At 36.5% G+C, this 21,644-nt stretch overlaps 1 protein-coding gene across 2 annotated transcripts in view; it reads left to right on the forward strand.

Annotated features, from left to right (window-relative positions):
* Positions 1 to 21,644, forward strand: part of ksr (kinase suppressor of ras) — a 116,222-nt gene that overhangs the window by 19,694 nt on the left and 74,884 nt on the right. Inside the window, exons 3-6 of one of the 2 annotated variants that reach the window (XM_081771592.1) lie at positions 2,100 to 2,244; positions 5,128 to 5,469; positions 9,489 to 9,651; positions 15,038 to 15,240. In XM_081771592.1, the coding sequence (XP_081627718.1) occupies positions 2,100 to 2,244; positions 5,128 to 5,469; positions 9,489 to 9,651; positions 15,038 to 15,240 (853 nt within the window). The remainder of the gene's footprint in view (positions 1 to 2,099; positions 2,245 to 5,127; positions 5,470 to 9,488; positions 9,652 to 15,037; positions 15,241 to 21,644) is intronic. The other variant, XM_081771593.1, reaches the window with a different exon arrangement.

A 21,644-nucleotide genomic window follows, 5' to 3' on the forward strand; every position in this document is an offset into this window, starting at 1 on the left:
CTTCTTTGTGGACTTTGCTTTGATGAAAATTGGCTTTTGTATTTTCAATAAATATTATTTAGCTGTTCAATATTATGAGCATTTAGTTGTGTTCTAAGAAGTGCGATCTGTTCTGGATTTTGCGTGCTCTGACATCAAAAGTAATCTGTCTTATTAAAGGAATTCTTCCATATGGATTTTTTCATTTGAGTTTAATGTGCAGACTCGTTAGTGCAGTATGAGTGTCTTATGTAGATTAATATATATATCTGAGCAATAAACATGGCTTGAAAAATCTCGCTTGCAAGCACTAGTCAGCAGAAAAAAAAGAAAAAAATCTACTACTAGCCAGATCAAATGTTGCACATTCTGTTTCATCTTAATTGATCGGACTTTACTCGCCAAATGTAAAAAAAGTACTCGCCACTGGTGAGCAGGAAAGTGGATTTTTCAAGCCCTGGCAATGAATTTATATGAATGGTTGAGTCTTTAAGAAAGACATTTGCTCATCCTTTTATATTTTCTAAACTAAAAAATAATAGGTCGTATCTATTTATTTATTTATTTTTTAAGTCGAGCTCACAGTTCGTAATGTTTTGTCCTAAGTAGGTAGCAGTTACTAAGTAGATTGTATTTTACAAGTAGACAGTTGAATTATATCTTTTTATTGTTTTCCTTATATTTCTTCCACTTTTGCTTCTGTAAGCTGCTTCGGAAAAATGAATTGATGTCAAATCTTACGTCTCTATATGTTTTATTTCTTCTTCATCGACGTAACATATGCTTCTTGGTCCTAAAATTGTATTAAATGAAATTAATTTGTAACACCACTATAAGAAATAATATTCACGCAGTTATAGAGCTAAAAACTAACACTCGTTCTTACCTTCATACATATTAATAATAATAATAATAATAATAATAATAATAAATAAATAAATAAATATAAACAGAGGAAGAAATTCATTCCATTATGTCTGACACAACAGACTTTCAGGGGAGAGAGTAGGTTGTTGGTGCACGTGTTCTGTGGATATCACTAGCTTCCGTGTCAATTATTATGCAAGCATACAGTGTGATTGGGAAAATCTATTCCGCGAAACATAATTATGAGCTCCGATTGGGATAGGAGTAGCTAAAGCGGATTAATACCGCAGGTAGGACAATTGCTACGGAAGTGACCACATAGCTGGTGCAACCTAGAAAACCCCATTTCTACAGAAATAATGCAACGGTGGTGGGAACTCCAAGAAAATGATATTCATTGCAGCGCTGCTATCGGTAACCTTTCCCTGACATTAGCGAATGACCAAAAAAAAAAAAAAAAAAAAAGTGTTGCGGTGTTTACAGGAACTGGATTACCAGTGAATAAGCATTAAGCAATGAAAATATGTTGTGGTCATATGAAATCACTTAGATATTTTCACTTTAGTCTCCAACGCAGGATGAGTTACATTTGATGAACATCTTCAAAGAAGCCTACAATTTAGGCTATCTGCTTTCAGTCCTTAAGCATGGGGACGATTCTATTAAGGTTGGGAACGATTAGGGCACCTGCATCCTGGTATTCTGCAATACCATTGTTATGTTAATATTTTGTCCATGCTCTGTCCATGCTCGTATTTGTGAAATTTGGAAGTTATATTCTTCAGTATATAAGAAAGGAAATATGTAAGCTATAGCCTGATTTAAATTTCTGTGTGTTCGAACGTTTCAGCGAGAGAAGGTTTTTTAATGCCATTGCTGACAATACCAGTCTCATCAGAGAGCAGTCGATGTAATGTAAATTATTCAAGTTAGGCCTTGTACTGCCATGGTCCTTAGATTTCCCCACACATTTTTCGAGCTATCGGAAATACACAGTTATGTAGATCAAAGCATAGAGTATTGTTGCGTGGTATTGGATCTTTTTTATTGTTATTATTATTATTATTATTATTATTATTTTGTTAAAATCGCTACTTTTACAATTAGAAATGGGAAAGAGAGTAAATTTGAGTCTTGTCCGAGCCTGACTGTAATATTCTTAAAATTATACATATGCTATTAATTGCACCAGAGAAGACTTAGATTTCATTAAAGCTCGAAAATGTTGTACAGAGTTTCTCTTTGTGTTGCAGATAATTTGCAAAAAGATTAAGTCGTTGGAAGCGCTTCAAGAAAAATCTGATAGAGAGTTGCGAAATTTGCTTTGTGAAAACAGTGCCAAAGAAGAGGAACACCGACGGCTGAGCCGCGCTCTTCATAATCTGAAGAAATACACAGGTAAAAATATTCATTTTGATTCGTTAGTATCTTATTTCACTTTACAGTAATACTAAAATTAGTTGATTACACCAATTATGTGTGGATTATGGTATAGTACTTATTTAATATGGTATGTTCATTTTACAAGTAAGGAGAATATGGTTTGACACAACCGATCCACGGTTACGTGATTTTTAACCGAGTGTACAATGTATTTTCAACCAACATTTGTTTCTTGGTAACATTTCTTATTTTGTGTGAGAAACGCAGAAGCTTAAACATTCTGAAATCATTAATTTTCTTTGTTTCCTTTTCCCAACGAACAATGTAGTTTTTATTCAAGAGACCAGCCAGGTGCTTCTCCAGACGTTTGTTGGCAGCGAACAGTTGATAAGACAAAAGCGTGGAAGCACAAGTGTTTTGTGAAACCCAAAGCGTAAGTGCGCAGAAAATCAAACGAACAAGAACATATTCAGAATTATCAATTTATTATTATTTTTCGAACAATATTTTCATGTATCGTTCATCTAAAACTTTTATCAACTCCTTAATCTTCTATTGCAGTCAGTTGGAAATATTTATAGGCGACTGTGAACAGGGAGAAATGTTTTTACTCAAGAAGGTAAACGCGTAGTGATTTTCATTGTTACTCGAACCAAGCGTATCTGTCTAAGGGCTATTGCCGTACATTAATATATGGATTTTCATGTCTACTAGTAACATCTTAAGGAGGATACTACCAACACTAGAATTTTCCGAGGATACTACCAACACTAGAATTTTCCGTTTCACTAACGTCCAAATCCAACGCTGAGAAACTTGCTATTTCTCAGAGATAATGTATCCCTGTACTGTCGATACAGAAATCTCGTCAGGTCTGTCTTCATGTAGACTTATTGAATATAGTGCAGTGCTATTCGCTATTTTATATAGACAATATAGTTAAAACGCGCTAAAATGGTAGTTAATGGTTTTCCATTGCGGGAAAAGTTGAATTGTTTCCTGTGTTGTTCGCCAACTGTAAGATGGCTGTCGAAGTGTTAAGACAATTGTGGTAGTCCCGCCATTTATCTTCAAGTCACTTGGAGGCCTAGTAGAATCATCATAGCAAGGAGTGGAGTTCATCGCAGTCTTGGATAATCACTGATTCCTCTAAGTTATACTCCCTCCCAATTGTGAAGTGAATATCAGAATATTTAAATGAAAATGAAATGAAGTCTTTCAATTTTACGTCCCACGATTATGCCGGCTAGGATAAAGGATACTGTGATGATGAGAAATTAAGAAAATAGTGGAATGAAGAAAGTGAGAGGAAACGGGAAAACCCTGAGAAAACCCACGTACACGATGTTTGTCCACCAAAGTTCACTTAGCACGAGCTAGGATCGAACCAAAGACCCAATGCACCAGATGTGAACGCTCTACCACTGAACCACCGCGGATCTCAGAGTATTTAAGTAAGTCGAAGTGTGAGAATACCAGCGTCAGGGCATAATAATAGTCATAAAATTTTAAGAGGTTTAATCATCCGTGATTTTAATATCACGCTTAATGCGTTCAAGTGTTCCTATTATATTTTAATATATAGTTTTCTGGATATATATACAATAAATATTCAGTATTCAAGTAACATATTCGAATTTCTTTTATATGGTTATTTACATTTCTTGCACTCCTACATTGTTGCGTACAGAATCTTAGCCTCTCCATATTTAAGAGTCACATCGATAGATTTCTTCCCTGTATTAGAAGTATTAAATATTAAATTCTCCGACCACTAAGAGTATTATTTATTTATTTATTTATTTGAATTTATTTTCTTTCCTTTTAAAATACTAGATACCGGAACAGAGATTATCTTGACTGAGGTATGTAATAATTATTACTCTTTCAAGCCAGATCGCAATTTTAAGGTTCCCATTGACGCTTATCCGGCATTCGTTTTCTAAAGACTGGGAACTAGTAAACGATTACGCACTGTTAACAGATATGAAGTTAACCGTTGAGAAATTTTGTAAAAAAGCTCAGAATAAGTACAGGGTGGTGGTCCAAAAATGGTCGTATCCCCCTTTTAATTTCAATATAGAATAGTGTTAGTTATTGTAGAATATCTGTACACAGTTACCTTGATGTCTTATGAGTCATAAATATCGGTATGATCACCATCTATGTCGTAACACAGTTGAATTCTGCGCCAAGTTCTCGCAGATGTTTTGCGGAGACACGAGGGTGAAGGTGTGTTCCACAGCTGCTCGTAATTCCTGCGTTGTGTGATATCGAGTGTTTCTTACTTGTTGCGTTATGAAATCCCAGAGGGCATTGTCTGGTGTCGTCAGATCGGGACTTCTTGGAGGCCAGGCAAAAGGAGCTGGTGAAGATACACCTCTTCCAATCCAGCGACCAGGAAACGGTGGAAAACAGTAAAGCAGAAAACAAATGAACATGGATAGCAATGTTACCAAACAAATGTGGGTAAAACCTAGAACAGTCAAAAAACACCAATTAGGGGTACGCACACTTCCAGACCACCCTGTATAGTGCTTGTTGAAAAAGTTGTTAGAAACGTAATTTCCACAAAAAGGCATAGTGCAAAAGAAATTAGTAGAATCAACTTAAAATGCAATTAACATGAAGTAGATATAATTGGGACTAGATCAGATAAAGTAAATTGATAAACTGTTATCTGGGTGTAAATTGGCTTGAAACCATGAGGTACATGGTAGATGAGGAACCCCCTGGTCGAAATAAATATAGTTGCTTTTTTACATTATATAAACCTGGAAATTTGTAAATCGTCACTTGGGAAACTTGGAAAAGTCAGAGAAGCCGTACTTGCCAAATAAGTGGGAACCGTGATTGAATACTGTGCTATATGAATGTCTGGAATTCTGTTTCTTTCAGAAATTCTGCTACGTGGTGAAAAGCCTAATGAAACGTCTGAGTTACCATTGTACTGGGATTCGTGGGATCATGTGGAAGGAGGTGGTGGGTCAGAACGCACTTCTCCAAGGCCTCCACGCACACGTGCTGCTCGTTCTTCCGTGCCATCTGAAGAATGTCTTCAAGGAAGTACTGGATCAACGTCAAGCATTACTGCATCATCATCGTCGTCTACCACCTCGCTTCCACATTCTACACCAACACACTATAATCGAGCACCTTTGTCTCCTCCGATCTATCCTCATGGAGTGCAGAATCATCAGTACACACCACCTACTACTCCTCCAGTCATTAAAGGAAAAAGTAAGATTTTTCAATAACTTAAATATCCGTTGTCTTAAAGTAGCTTTCAAGAATTCTTTGCGTACTAATGATAACATATTTGCCATGAGTTTCTATATACATAATTTCCATTTCATGTCCAGTAAATTTTTCGCAGATACTATAAGTAATAATTTTGTTAAAATAATGACATACCATCTGCATTTTAGGTCTAATTTGAAAGTTAAACATTAGGAGAATACGTTTAAAATAATAATATGAAATTTCTGTTTTAAAATGATTTCTAATAATTAAATTTTAAACAAAACATAAAACTAAAGTTGGTTTGAGGCAAGATCAGATGAAAGGAGAGAGAGAGAGATTCATTCTTGTGAAAACACATTATTTCTACGCATGGATGTGATACTTAGCTATGATAAAGTTATTATGCCTGCACAATAGATTTTGATTGTTTCTAATTAAAGTTGTTCCTGTAAACATGGAAGGGATGAGAAAAAATTATTCCTTACACCTGAAATGGAGAACCAACGATTTCTGTTTGATGTTCATTCATTAAATCGGTTTAGCTTTGTTCTGTAGTGATCAGTATAGAGTTTATAATCATCAGTTCGAACACTGACTTAAACAGGTAATAGATATAAGAAACAACGTCATTGTATAAAAGAAAAGAAATGAAATGAAATCTGTAAACTTAACGTCCCACAATTGTACGTGTAAGGCTAAGGCAGACGGATGATTCAGGTAAGTGATGATGGAATAATTGATAGAATGACAGTGTGGGAGGAAACTAGTACTCCGAGAAAATCCATGGACACGACGTTGTCCATCACAAATTTACTTAGCCGGGGATCGAACCAGGGACCCCAAGCACCAGAGTAAGCGCCCTATCGCTGAGCCATCGTCCCATCCTTATAAAAGAAATATGTATATTAGTAAATTGCTTTAATGTACTCACTTGATATCGTACCATTTTCAGAAAGCTGTGCTGTATAAGTTTACTAACAATCATGGGACGTGTTTTCAGGATGTGCAGTTGATCATGACTACACAATTATTTACGTGAAAGGCGAATAAATTATCACTACAATTAAGAAATTCAGTAGTTTTCAGAGTTCGAAATTATGCATAGAAACTGTTTCGAGTATTTTGTTAATTGATAGAGAACCGTTTCATGAAACTATTTATATCATTATATGAGTTTTTTTACGTGAGTAACTGTTCGTGTTATTAATTGTGTTAACACATAACAGGTAATGAAATTTCACACATATGTATAATTAGTATGCTTACGTTTGATGGGGCTGATCACGTAGTGATTTCATTGATTTTCATAAAGCGGAGGTAAATCAGTCCTGTAAGAAAATTAGAAATAACGGCAATGAAAACCAGGCTGGTGACTATAATTACACCTTTAACATTCCTTCTGGCCTGTCAGAATCCTTGTGGCAGTAGTGATCTTCGAAATGTTAATTTTAAGTAGTCACATAAAGTGGTGATTCGCTGTAGCCGAATATCTTCGGTGCATGTGGTGTCTAGATCGATTTTCGGCAAGGAACAGTATTTATACGGTGTTGGGTTATTATCCTGAGGAAATTAGGGAACTGCTTAAAGAAATGTTGAATTCCAGTCTAGAAAGTCAGAAGTAATTTTATTTGGAGTTACAGTACTTGGCAACAAATAATTGTGACGTTCTTTTATATATATATATTTGGTCTAGGAATTAATTCGTGCGGTTGGTACGCACACATTGAAGCTGTAGTACAAACACAAAATACATAAATACCTTAAGAAAAATATTGTCCATCGCTAGCCACCACTTTCGCCCATCTGTCAGGCAATGTACGGATTCCGTGGCGAAAGAAGTCCTCATCCTTGGAAGCGATCCAGTCAGAGACCCATGTTTCGATATCTTCTGAAGAAGTAAACCGCTGTCCAATCAAATCGTTGTTCATGCAATCGAACAAGTAGTAGTCCGAAGGAGCAACGTCTGGTGAATACGGCGGGTGGGGTAAAACTTCCCATCCGACATTTTCTAAATAGGTTTTGACCGGTTTTGCGACATGTGGGCGAGCGTTATCATGTTGAACAATAAGTTTATCATGTCTGTTCTCCCATTCTGGTCGTGTTCTGGCCAGAGCTTGCTTCAAACGCATTAATTGTCGTCGATAACGTTCTCCATTCATAGTTTCACCCGGTTGCAGCAGCTCATAGTACACCACACCTTTCATATCCCACCATATGCACAGCATAACCTTTGCACAGTGAATATCTCGTTTTGGTTGTGATGGACCTGGTTCACCTGTTTTCACCCAGGCCTTTTTTCGTTTAGGGTTCTCGTAATGGATCCACTTCTCATCACCCGTAATAATTCGATGCAGAAACCCCTTTCTGCTCTGTCGTTGAAGCAGCAATTCGCAAATGGTTTTTCGTCTTTCAACGTCTCTGTCTTTCAATTCATGTGGAACCCAATGTGACATCTTTTGAATCATTCCCATGGCTTTCAAGCGTTTGGAGACTGTTGTTTGATCAACGCCTAATGCTGCTGCAAGTTGTTCCTGCGTTTGACACGAATCCTGCTCGAGCAATGCTGTCAATTCTTCGTCTTGAAATTTTTTTGGCTGTCCAGCTCGCTCTTGGTCTGCCAAGCCGAAATCACCACTTCTAAACCGTGCAAACCACTTCTGACACGTTCGCTCAGCTAGAGCATGGTCACCATACACTTCCACCAAAATACGATGACTTTCAGTCGCACTTTTCTGCATGTTAAAGTAATGCAGCAGGACACCCCGCAAAAACACTTTATCAGGCACAAATTGCGCCATGTTCACTTAACTACAAACTGGTGTTGTTGACGCTTTAATCCACTGCCCTATACTACGAACGATACGCGATGACAGGGGTTTGCAACACATGTGTGGATACACGGAACTGTGGGACGCTCCGTTCGTTGCGCCATCTCTTGTCCACCCGCACGAATTAATTCCTAGACCAAATATATATATATATATATATATATATATATATATATATATATATCAAACTGAGAAAATATTACTCAATTAATAGGATTCATATCTAATATTAACGAACTTCGTAGTCGCCATAAGTTTTCGATTGGAAAAATCTTGATCGTAGACGTTTCAGCAATCACGTATTGATTTCAACAATACATGTCCTTTAAGAAATCGTTACTTTTAGAATTGCAATATCGTTATCTTCTCTGCACTGTATAAACAATGTAAACTGAATTGCCTTTTTCTCAGCTATGCGTTTCACAGTTTTACTTTATAAATCAACACTTCAGGGTTTAATGAAACATTGGTCTTGGGTTTCTTCGTTTTACTTTTGTGTAGCTTTCTCTTTTAACTGTATTTAGACTAGGAGATAAAGAAAAAGAAAGCTAACATATTATACATCTGGGCCTCCGTATATATATATAAAATCTGTTCAAACTTGTAAATAAAAAGTCTACAAACTTTATATGTATGCCAACGCTTACCAGAGAATTTAGTTGGGAAGAACGTGGATTTCTTAAAAGATAAGTACTGATGAAAGCAATATATAATTGCTGAAATATCTACGGTCAAGATTTTTCTAGTCAGGTGCTTATGGTGAGCACAAACTTCATTAACAATTTGAGATGACTAAGTCAGTTTACACCAGAAACAGAATTTACACGTACAAGGAATGAGTTGCGTGGTAACGTTTTGTAAAAGATATTAAAACAAAATCAGAAAATATGTGAGAACGAATTAGCTGTTGAAATGAAATTTTCCAGTAAAATTCTACGATTATACTAATGGTAATGTATGGTGTAATATTCTTATGCTAAACATCGAAATCAGGACAAAAACTGAATGTATGTCATTTTTTCGTACAAAATGTCAGTTACAGTATATGCGAAATAATAGTTATGAATATATATTAAATTTAATTTGCATGAATCTCACTCTATGGTTTCTGTTTCTGATTTATCTGATATCATTATATATGAGCTATTATTTTCATTCTTATGATAATAAATTGTAATCATTTCACAGGCGGAGAGAAAGTAAAGTTTCCAACTACACCTCCACCTCGCAAGAAACATCAGACTGGACTTCCAGGGAGTTTGATTCCTGAATCATATCCTTTGACAAAATCCAAGTCACATGAGTCACAGTTGGCAAATAGAATTGAGAATACTGAAACTAATATTATTAGGTACGTATTTCCATTTTTTTAAAATACTTTTAGTTTTATAATTGAGTTATATTATTTGTTGTATAATGTATAATAGCTATAATACGAAGGGGATTGGATAAGTTTCCGGCCTTAGAATGAAAACATAACGCAAGGTAAACAGTGATAGCATTTTATTCAATGCAGTTCCCTTTCAGGTTAACACACGGTACAAAATCCTGCAGCAATTCTATCCCATGATGATAAAACATTTTTTCTTGTGCTGCAGACCATGTCTCTACAGCTGCTATGACGTCATTCGTGTCTCTAAATTCAGTACCTTTCAGGTGCATCTTAAGTTCCCAAAGATGATAGTCTGAGGGAGCCAGATCCGGAGAATAGAGGGATGGTGAATAATATCGAACTCTTCACCTACTCAATTCACACAGTTTACGCATTGTGATGGTAGCTTCATAGCAAGGAGCATTGTCTTGCAAAAAGGTGATGCGTTTGGACAGTTTTTCTCACGTCTTTTCTTTCAACGTCGCATGCAATTTGTCCAGCAGGTTCACATATCGTTCAGCGTTTAATGTAGTACCTTTTTCCAGATATTCGCTTACTATCATTTCCTCACGGTTCCCTCAAAAATGACCCCCATCATTTTCCTTGCGGATTTTCCTTTCCGACATTTCTTCGGCCTTAGGTAATCCAGTATGGCACCGCCGCAAAGACTGACATTTGATCTCAGGATCATACACATGTAGTAGTTTCATCAAATTAACAATTTGCTTAATAAAATAGGAACCACTTACTGAAAAACGGTGCAACAATCTGTACATACACTCGTCTTGTTCACTTAAAGTCAGCTGAGAGAAGTTTTGGCACCTACTTTACCGTTTTTTTTTTGTTTTTATTTTATTTTATTTTATTTATTTATTTTTTATAGCTAGTTCTTCATTCACGATGTAATTCTTATGCTCCACACTGATTCCTAGGTTCTCTGCAATACGTGACACCAGATCGCCTGTTTGCGAGAAACATATCGTGCACCCGATTCACGTTTTCCAGGGTCACCACTGTTTTGAGTTTTCTACACTTCTTCTCATCTTCGGTGCTCCTGTTTCCCTTCCTAAACTATGCTACATACGATTTCACTGTTCTATATGAAGGACAGCTGTCACGTCACGTTATGCTAGGAACGATATTGCTTTCTACACAGGCAGAAGGTTGATGGTTTCGTTGTTGTCAGTATAAGCAATTTTCCAACAGCAGTCATTTAAATACAACTTTGCGGTGCACTTTAGACTTGTTCAAATCTTTTTATTATTATTATTATTATTATTATTATTATTATTTGGGGGGGGGGGCATAGAAGACAAACTGTATGTGGGGAAAATAGCATCACGTGACGGTAAGAGTATTTTGATCCGTGAATCCATTTGATATCTTAAACAGTGCTTTTATATATCTTTGACAATAGCTGTTATAAACGTTTTTATGGTGCAATGTTTAAAATATTACTACATAATTTTTTTAGGGGAAATCATTTTAAAAATATATATATCATATTTTTTAATATAATATAATATTCTTTTGGGGATACAAAGTTAGTACTTAATTTTAATTTAGTAATATGTATCCTGTAGCGTCCATTAGCAGATATAAGGAGAGCAGTAGTTTAATGGGTCGAAGTTGGATTCGCAGGAAGTACGATATGGTGGATATTAACTTCGGTATATTTCGCCGAAACCGTCTTGGATTAATTGGCCTTACGAACTGGCAAAGAAATTACACTTTTGCCTTTGGAATGGAATGTCGGTTGTTTGAACGGACTTCGAAACTATTTCCTAGCAACTTTACCAGAAGTTTTCCCCTTTTTCACGAAAATGAAATAAAACGAGTCGTAATACAACGTTCTTATTCATAATAGGGGTAAGATCATGAGATTTGTGAGACCATCTCGTCCGTGGTACGATATATCCGTTATATTAAAGGAAAATGAGGAAGTTGTGGCTAAGGGATGAAAAGTACTTTTTCTGCAGTTGCTATATGTGCATCGATATATATGGGATATAAAATGCACTACAGTATTAACACATGTGTAATATATTAATAAAAAACTAACATTGAATATATTCAGTATTTTGTTTTATTATTTATTCCGTTAATTTCACAAGAATTCTTCAAGCAGACTCGAAAAGCCTTCGTCGGTCTGAGGGTATAATCGTGTTTCCCTATGACTCACAGTGTTACATATTTCGATCTTCATTCTTCACTTGTAAAGAAAAACTTGTCCTTTAATTATTTTTTCTTCTCGTCTGCTTCTGCTTTTATCATTTCACCAATAATTTCATCATAATTCACGTGCATGTATCATAGTATTTACCTTAGTGTGTAACTGTAGAACCTAAGGGTGTAACTGTGAGACAATAAACTAAATCTTTTTCACAGTCTGCAATTAAAATAAATTCCTAATACTTCTGTTTTGCTTGCAGTAACTGACTAGAAATAACAATCTTCCTAAAATAGTAAAAGCACTAAATTTACTTGTGCTAACATCTTTATTAGTAGTGTATATCTAATCATTCATTCTTCTGGTAAGTGGCGATTGAATTAACATATGACTTATACAGTAACATCTTACATATATACTTATGCAGGGTGTTAATGAACTATACCGACAAACTTTAAGAGGTGATTCTTATCAAAATTAAGAAAGAAAAAAAAAGTTCATATGGATCTGTGCGGAAAACTGCATAGTTTCAAAGCCGTCTAAAAAATTAAATTGCAACATGCGTTATTTCGAACATGAGGAACCATGGAGTGGCGGTTCATATCGGCGTAAAAAAAGTTACTTACGCCATTCGAAAGTGCATATTTCAGCAAGGTGCAATGGTGCGCTAGGGATCCCTTACAGGGCATAATTCTCCGACTGGCTTCCAGAATAATTCCTAGATATGCACGGACATAAAGATGTCCAAAGTAGGCAAACAGTAAACTTTGACAACAGTGAGCGAGGAATGCCTCGGAAGTGTTAAGAAACGCCAACTACGAAGTTTCTCATGTTCAAAATAACGCGTGCTGCGATGTATTTTTTCACGCATCCCTAGCTACAAAACTGTGCACTTTTCCCCACATTTTTTTTTTATTTCGATGTGAGGAATCACCTCTTAAAAATTTGTCGATAAGAGTTCAATAATATCCTTTATACATCTACATAAGTACCACATCATAGATTCAAAACCAGTTACCTTAGGAATATATATATATACAATTCTCTTTCGTAGTTGATTTGATACCTGGGTAGAAATAAGAGCTGCAGTATTTTGTTAAAATGAAGATTTCGAAGCATTTCCAAGAACTTTAAAGCAGTGATGGTCGAAATGAAGTATCCGTTACTTCGAATATGAAATACTGAGGTTGATTCATTTATATTGAGCCGAATGTTCGTGTGCCGTAGTAAATGCTGTGTTTGCAGTACCGGTTGTATTCGATCTGCAAGCTACTTTTACCGTCTATTGTCCGGTGTCGGAGCTTCCGTTGCAGGAGACTGTGTTGCAGTTGGACCATGGGTATTACATCCCACTCCTCGCTACAGGCTTTTTATAGGCCAGAGACTGCAGACTCGACGATGGGACAGGCGCCGCTTGATGAGTCAGAAAGCACAATAGTCCATCGGACTGGCATCTGGACTCTTTGACAGGGAGCCAAAGAAGGAAAATTGCCAAATTTCTAGTGTTCTGTTCCATATGGCGATAGAATTTCAGTATTGTTTCTATGCGCCCGTGTAGGTGAATGCCTTGTGTTGGTGCAATTCAACCTGGTTCATGTCTCGTCCGTGCAGTGCTAGGATTTCATGCTGATACATTTCAATCAGGATATGAGTCTGGTAGTACACAGCATTGATTTTGATGTTTCACTCCATCTTTCGGAGACGCAGTTTGCCCTTAAACGAGAAACCGACCATAATAATAAATCTTTTTGGCAAACTTTCTGCGCACTGGCGGAAGAACGTGCTTCGTCCCTTGGCGTTAACGGGCCTGTATATAATGACACAAACCTCACCACAGTCTGTAAGGTAAATCGACACCTTATCAAAGATAACAATGAATTTCCACCGATCAGCCGCGAGATGACTTTCATGCAGCTTACTGCAGTTCTCGCTCTCTCTCTCTCTCTCTCTTCTGTAAATTCCTGTGAATGGCGCAGTTGATTGTCGCCTGCGATGTGCGGCATTTGTTGGCCATCGCATGCAGTGTGTGGAAATTTTCAGACGTTACCATACGCCGAGCCACACTTAATAGCGGCAGGGTGTTCCTCAGGGGAGGCCGGTTTGTAGCTGCTTGCGTTGATGTGGTGGGCTCAGGACTCTGTGCCGCATATTTCCGTGTAATGGGAATCACCGTGGCACGACCTATGAAAATTATTCACTTGACACATTTCTACGATGCGCAGCGCTGTGGACTTAGCTTCGGAAAGAGCCACAATGAACCCCTCCCAGAATCTGTTCAGTTTCGGCGGCATCAGACTACGCTTGACCAAATTACTCTAATGCGTGACTAACGAGATACTATTGCTTGCCTCGTGGCAATCTCACGGCGATGAGTTGCGCATGCGCAGTACAGTTACACATTGTCTTCGGCTTAATATCAATAAATCAACCTCTGTATAGCCTATCATTCTTGCATATATTGCGTTTTATTATACAAGATTTAGCTTCAAATTAACATAAAATTTGAAATATTTCCTTAGCGGAATTCTTTACCGTTTTTCGATTTGTAATGAAAAAAAAGGGTAGTGACATTGTGAATTATGAATATCTTAGTAGGTTATCATTTCGAACTTAAGTACTACATAGTTTATATAGAAGTTGTGCGTTATCGTATAAAATAACGTATTTCAGGTGATTTTTGTTTAATATCGTTCTATTATGTAAGCATGTTCAAATAATGTAGCTGTATCATTTATGATTTATTCTCGTGTGGGAGTTCCTATTAATGTTCGTATTTTTGTCTTTTCCTTCTTTCCCCTTATTTTTCATTAAAACTGCCTTTCAACTTATTTATCATTACATAACCAACGGTAAATTTTATAATTCAACTAATTTTTGTGGAATTGGTTTCTTGGATATAATTAACATGTTCAAACGTTTCAATACTTTCGTCGTAATAACTGTTGTTCTCATCAACTGTTCTCATATTTACTAATTTATAATTAATTTGTTGATTCGGGATGTTTAACATTTGTTATTGCGTAATTCATATTGTGTATGGGTGTGTGATTTTTGTCTTAAATCTCCTGTCTTTTGTTGTGCATGCAACTACTTTGTTTCCTATTTTCTTCGCCTGTCGATATTCTCTCTTCGCGTACTTTTTTTGCTTGTGCACTTTTTTTGGGTGCACTTTCCCTACCTATAAACCACTATTAGATACTTGCTGATGCGGACAAAGCATAATACGATTTGGCTGGGTCATAGCATGGAGCAGTTGCCGAAAAGACGCGGGAGGTTACCCACAGAGCCAGGACCCAATCTGGACCATGGACAGTCAGGCCACAATTCACCTCTACTTTCAAGCCCAGTGAAGTCGCCACCGTACAACGCAGCTGACAGCGATGATGGAAGTTATAAGTGTAAGTGTTACTAAAGCATGTTACCAGTTTAGTTTTAGGAATTATTAGTGTGGTTTTACTGAACGCGGAAGTGCAGACGTTAATGTAATAATCTTGTAACTGGGAGGTTCTGGATTTACCAGTTGAGATTTTTTTCTGTTTGATTAAACTTTGGAAATAATAGTAGAAATAGGAAAAGTCATGCAGTTGTAGCCTATCTTTTTTTTCCGGGTTTGTTGCGTATGCTTAGTTAAAAAGGAAAAAAAATCTTCATTCAGTCGAATTCATAATAACGTTTTTTAAAATTATTTTTTAATTAAGTTTACAGGGCATATAGATCTAATGTAACTTATTTTTAATACTGGTAATAAAATATGTCTTATAGTTAACAGGAGTCTGCAAGTGAAACTGTATGTAAGGTCAGGGCGTATCAGCTTCATTTTATTCTCTATAGGATAAAGTAACGACGTCGTTACGATGTGAGAGAGTTTAAATTTTTATTACTAGGTGTTTTCAAAACAATTTCTAGCAATATATTCTTTAATTACAGCAAAACAAGATAAGCAAAATATTTGAGTTCTATGGGTAAGGGTTTAACGAAGTTATCACTAATATGCTATTTGCTCCTGACACGAAATTTCATCCATGTTGAAGGGTATGTTTTATACGAATGATGTAGATGGCAGTATGAAGAATGTGACGAATTATACAAGAGTCATTTAAAATGTGAAACAGTGGTGATCATAAATATGCCCATTATGTATGGGACCTTGGAGGAAGCAGAAAATACCCAATAAACGTTGTGCGGAAAACGCTTTCTTACAAGTTATAAGCCGCCGAGAACCGTTTTCAAAACAAATTACGACAATCTTCTCTACATTCCAGTTTAAAAATGGAAATAGGTAAAACTAACATCGGTCACCCGGTTTCTGAAGAGAACTTAGTTATGCAGGATGTTTCAAAAGTCCCTCACCATCCCTTTTGAAATCCGTACGAATGTGTTTATATTGAATTTGATGTAGGAAATAAACAATAGAGCTAGGAGCAAACCTTTTGGATGATGGTTCGCGGACGGCCGCCATCTTGAATTTCAGTTTTTTTTTTAATTTCAAACGATAGGTGGGTCATGTGATACATGACCTGAGGCTAGAATTTGCTCAGGATATCAAATCTGAAATCAGATTTTATGTATATTTATTTGGTGAGAAGTTATGGACAACAACAGTTGAGGTTTTCCTGTTACACAACGTGCTTCACGTGTGCTCCGTGCTGGGTAATGCACGTGTGCAGACGACTCTCCCAATTGCTGTGAATGTGGAGCAGGATAGCTGGGGAAATCCGCGTACAGGCAGTAGTAATACGTTGCTCAAGATGATGATCACAAATTTTCACACCATACACCATAGCCTTAATATGTTTCCAAAGGTAGAAGTCCATTAGAGTGAGGTCTGGTGATCGGGCAGGCCATTCAACTTACCCACAGTGACCAATCCATGCCCCGGGAAATTGTTCATTCAGGTACTGACGCACCCGGATGCCAAAGTGGGGAGGCGCATCGTCTTTTTAAAAAATTGGGAAATGTACCATATCCCGACAGTAGACCTGGCAGTATCTGGTCCTAGGTATCGTTCCGTAGTTGAAGTTTCATGAAATCAAAAAGGAGCACGTATGGAGCATATTGTGTAACAGGTAAACATCAATTGTCGTTGCCCATAACGTTCCACCAAATAAAGATACATAAAATCTGATTTCAGATTTGACATCGTGAGCAAATGCTAGCCTAAGATCATGTATCACATAATCCACCTATCGTTTGAAATAAATAAAAAAAAAAAAATCAAGATGGTGGCCGTCCGCGAACCACCATTCAAAAGGTTTGCCCCTAGCCCTATTGTATATTTCCTACATCAAGTTCAATATAAATATATCCGTACGGATTTTAAAAGGTGTGGTATGGGACTTTTGAAACACTCTGTACTTAGTATTGTCCCTACTTAACATGAAATTTTTGGATCCTGCTGATAGTTTACCATCGTTACTGAGATTTAAACAGTCTTAATATTTTCGATGCCGCCAGTCAAATATCGGTATTGTACAAGTGCTGGATGGTTTCTTTCTTCCAGTTTTTAAAAAATTATTTATTTATTTATTATTTATTGTCATTGTTGTACGAGTTTATGTAAGTGCATAACAATATTGTACATTCAATTATACTAACTTATTTACTCATGTAAGGACAAGAAAAAATTGAAAATAATAGTTCTAATGTGTTAGTTTGTTGATATTATTGTTATATTTAATATTTGTCAGTATTGTTTCACACACGTTTTATACTTTAATTCATATACTGACATAAGTAAGACACCTTAGAAATAAGCTTATAGCCATTGCTGCATACCAATTTACGGAACTAGCATTCTTATTCTGTAGTTAGTACTTTAGAAGCTCCCTTTGGTAGCACGTAAAGATGCAGTTTTACGTACCATGGTAGTCGGTAAGTCATCTCTAACATCCTGTGACAGGTGGTATATTTCGTAACAAAGGATCTCAAGTACCGTTCTTCTGGATGGCCGTTTCTTCAATTTTAGCTGTAAAAGATTTAAAATATTTTCTATAGAATTCATGTCCAGACTTCGGCAAACTTTAACCTGATTTTGTTTCTTTCAACGAGTGTCAGCTTTATGACATAGTACCCCTGTCATCCATCTGACGTCCCGGGACATGGTGTCTGTTTCAAAGAAGAATAGCAGTCTATCTTGCAGTACGTTGATGCAGGCACGTACGCCGGAATTTATTTCAAGAGAGTTCTCCTTTGATTGCTTGTTACATCTACAATAATCTTGAATTCTTTGTAAAGAGTAAAAGTAATTTTCAAACAGTGCCGTAACTAGAAGGGCTGGAGGATTGGACATCTGTCGCCGGGCACAGTATCCTGGAGCGACAGATTAATGTTACATAAGTAGGAATGAATTTCAAAATAAAATTTAATATGCACTTTGTATCGTATCCACAATTACATTTATTTCTGATCTACTGTAACGTTTCTTTCTTGCTACTAATCTGATAATTTTTAGTGAATTTTCATTCAACTCCTTTTAAAATTATGACGTCAGAGTTTACTGTATATCTTTATAATCTGTAACTCATTTTCAAAATTTAATTTAATTTAATTTGGAAATAATATGGCTACCAGCAAACTCCTAAATGAGGCCCTTAATTGCGAATCAAATACTTGTATAGCTAGATAGGAATGTCTTCTTTTCTTTCTTTGCGTGAATATAATTCGTAAATTTGTGCCTCTTCTCTGTCGTTAGGTCTATATTTCTTCCTCTTTACCAGTAATTTTCATCCTAAAATCAAATGTTGACATAATGAACATTCAATTTAGTTTGCATATAAAGAGTTAATTAAGTTCTTCCTTTTGTCACTGGGAGAGAGACATTTGATTTCCGCCCCCAATTTTATTTGGAGGGATACTTAATATAAGTGCATTTTGTATATGTAGATGCAACTATATGTTCAGTGTGGTTTACAAAACAATTGGGAAAAGGAGGTAAGGTGAGTCGATCTTTGTTGGTGTATTCCCTGTAAAGGACGCAGCAGTTCGTTTTTCGTGTCTACTTTTTCCATATGTAGTCAGTGACTGTTATCTGAAAACTAAAAGTGGTTTTAACACTCGCTCAGCGAAGATACTAGAAATAACATATCCGACGAACATAGGGTCATTTTTCACCCATCAATATTTTAATTGTTTTTTAAGGAGAACATAGTATTATTACTAGATTTTCAATTAATTTAAAGTTTGATATTAGTGGTGAGAATATTGGTCTTCAGTGGCGGATCTAGAAGGTAAAAATGGGGGGCAGTCTGAACCCAGACTATGATAGCTTCAGCACTTTCTTGTTGCTGTCTAATCTGTTCACGAAACATCTCATCTGAAGCTTTCAAAAACCTTTGCTCGTACATTATTACCGCACAGAGAACAGACGCGCACAGTTTATTTAAATTCTTCGTCTGCATTAATGAAATTGGACTAAAATATTTGATATTTACTCTGACAGGCAGTGTTACCAGTTCATAAAAGGAAATTTCCGGTCCGTATAGACATGAAATTTTCCAATATGATTCAATGTTTCCCGCAAATATATAACGCACACAAACACACCCAGATATGCATATATATTACCGTGCGTTTTCATTGGTACATATTTTGAAGTAAATTATCTCATATCCTACATATTTGGAAGAAAATATTCCGCATTCCCACCACTGAAATGAATTTCCCGTTTTGTGGGAATTTTTTGCCACCTGTTAGCACTGCTGACGTTGTAGCATGCTAAGGGAATGAGCAAGTGATCGTAGGTAGAAGTGATCATGCAGAGTGAGTAAAATGGCAACAAATCGGACGGTGTGAGGTAGACAAGACGAATAAAACATCTTTCACGTAAACAGCGAAGCCCGGGTCATTCAAGACCCAGACAAAGAATTGTTTATTTGTAGTTGACAAATAAAGAATGTTAGGGTAATAGAAGTATTACTACATGGTAGACGTAGGTTAAAAGAAGCATACCTAAGCCGATGACCGGAAAAAGGAAGAAGAAATAGGAAAAAAGTTAAATAAAAAAAAATGGGTCAAAAATGACCCTATCTCCGTTGGGCGAATGTTAATAGATGGAGAAAAACACTGGACATGAGAATTCCCAAAGGCATGGAAATTCTTCTACAACATGGATAGGAGTCCGATAAATATTTGGTCTAGGAATTAATTCGTGCGGTTTTACAAAAGATGGCGTAACTAGCTTATTGTCCCATAGTTTCGTTGATCCAAACATGCGTTGAAAACTACTGTTATTGAGCATCTTGTTTAGTATATGTCAGTTGCTTGAAGCGGAAACAACAACATTTTTTCTTCAACTGAAAATGGCGCATTTTGTGCCTGATAAAGTGTTTTTGCGGGGAGTTATTCTTCATTGCTTTAACATGAAGAAAAGTGCTACCGCAAGTCATAATATTTTAGTGGAAGTGTTTGGTGACCATGCTCTAGCTGAGCGAACGTGTCAGAAGTGGTTTGCACGGTTTAAAGGTGGTGATTTCAGCTTGGAAGACCAAAAGCAATTTGGACAGCCAAAAGAATTTAAAGATGAAGAATTGAGAGCATTGCTTGATCAGGATTCGTGTCAAACGCAGGACGAACTTGCAGAAGCATTTGGAGTTGAGCAAACAACAGTTTCCAAACGTCTCAAAGCCATAGGAATGATTCAAAAGATGTCTTATTGGGTTTCACATGCATTGAAAAGAAAGACGTTGAAAGAAGAAAAACCGTTTGCGAATTGCTGCTTCAAAGACAGAAAAGGAAGGGATTTTTGCATCGAATTGTAACTGGTGATGAGAAGTGGATTCATTACGAGAATCCTAAACGAAAAAAGGCCTGGGTGAAGCAAGGTGAACCAGGTCCTTCACAACCGAAACGAGATATTCACTGTGCAAAGGTTATGCTGTATATATGGTGGGATTTGAAACGTGTGGTGTACTATAAACTTCTGAAACTTGGTGAAACTATTAATGGACACCGCTATCGACAACAATTAATGCGTTTGAAGCAAGCTCTGGCCTGAAAACGACCAGAATGGAATAACAGGCATAATAAACTTATTTATCAAGATGATAACGCTCGACCACATGTCGCAAAACCGGTCAAAACCTATTTGGAAAATGTCGGATTGAAAGTGTTACTCCACCCGCGATATTCACCAGACACTGCTCCGTCTGACTACTACTTGATCGATTGCATGAATAACGATTTGATTGGACAGCGGTTCACTTCTTCAGAAAGTATCAAAAAATGGATCTTTGATTATATTGCGTCAAAAGATGAGGAATTCTTTCGACACGGAATCCGTAAATTGCCTGAAAGATGGGAGAAAGTAGTGGCTAGCGATGGACAATATTTTTGTTAACGTATTCATTTACTTTGTTTTTGAAATAAAGCTTCAATTTTTATTAAAAACCGCACGAATTAATTCCTAGACCAAATAACTAAATAAAAGAAGTATAATAGCTTCGCAACTTTGAGATCAAATTGCTGAAGAGGACAAGGGCTTAAGTGTGTTATGCTGCATAAAATATTTAGTCAAACAGAATTTCCCCTAAGAGACCACGGAGAAAGTACCACTTATCGATCCAGTCATGGATGGCTTAAAAAAACAGTAAAATGAGTTTTAGCTTTTACATTTGGAGAAAAAACTTGTGTATGACTTCTAGAAGACTAAATACTATGGAACAATGTTTGATTCAATTCCTAATGCCGTTCACCAAGATGAAATGTCAGATATCATTAGATATGTAGATATAAACGTTGAGGAAAACAAAACATAGTTGAGAACTAGTATTTCTGCGGGTTCATTCAAGCCCGTAAAAAAATAAAA

This window comes from Thermobia domestica, chromosome 9 (genome assembly GCF_964235325.1).
Source record: "Thermobia domestica chromosome 9, izTheDome1.hap1.1, whole genome shotgun sequence".
Taxonomy (NCBI): Eukaryota; Metazoa; Arthropoda; class Insecta; order Zygentoma; family Lepismatidae; genus Thermobia; species Thermobia domestica.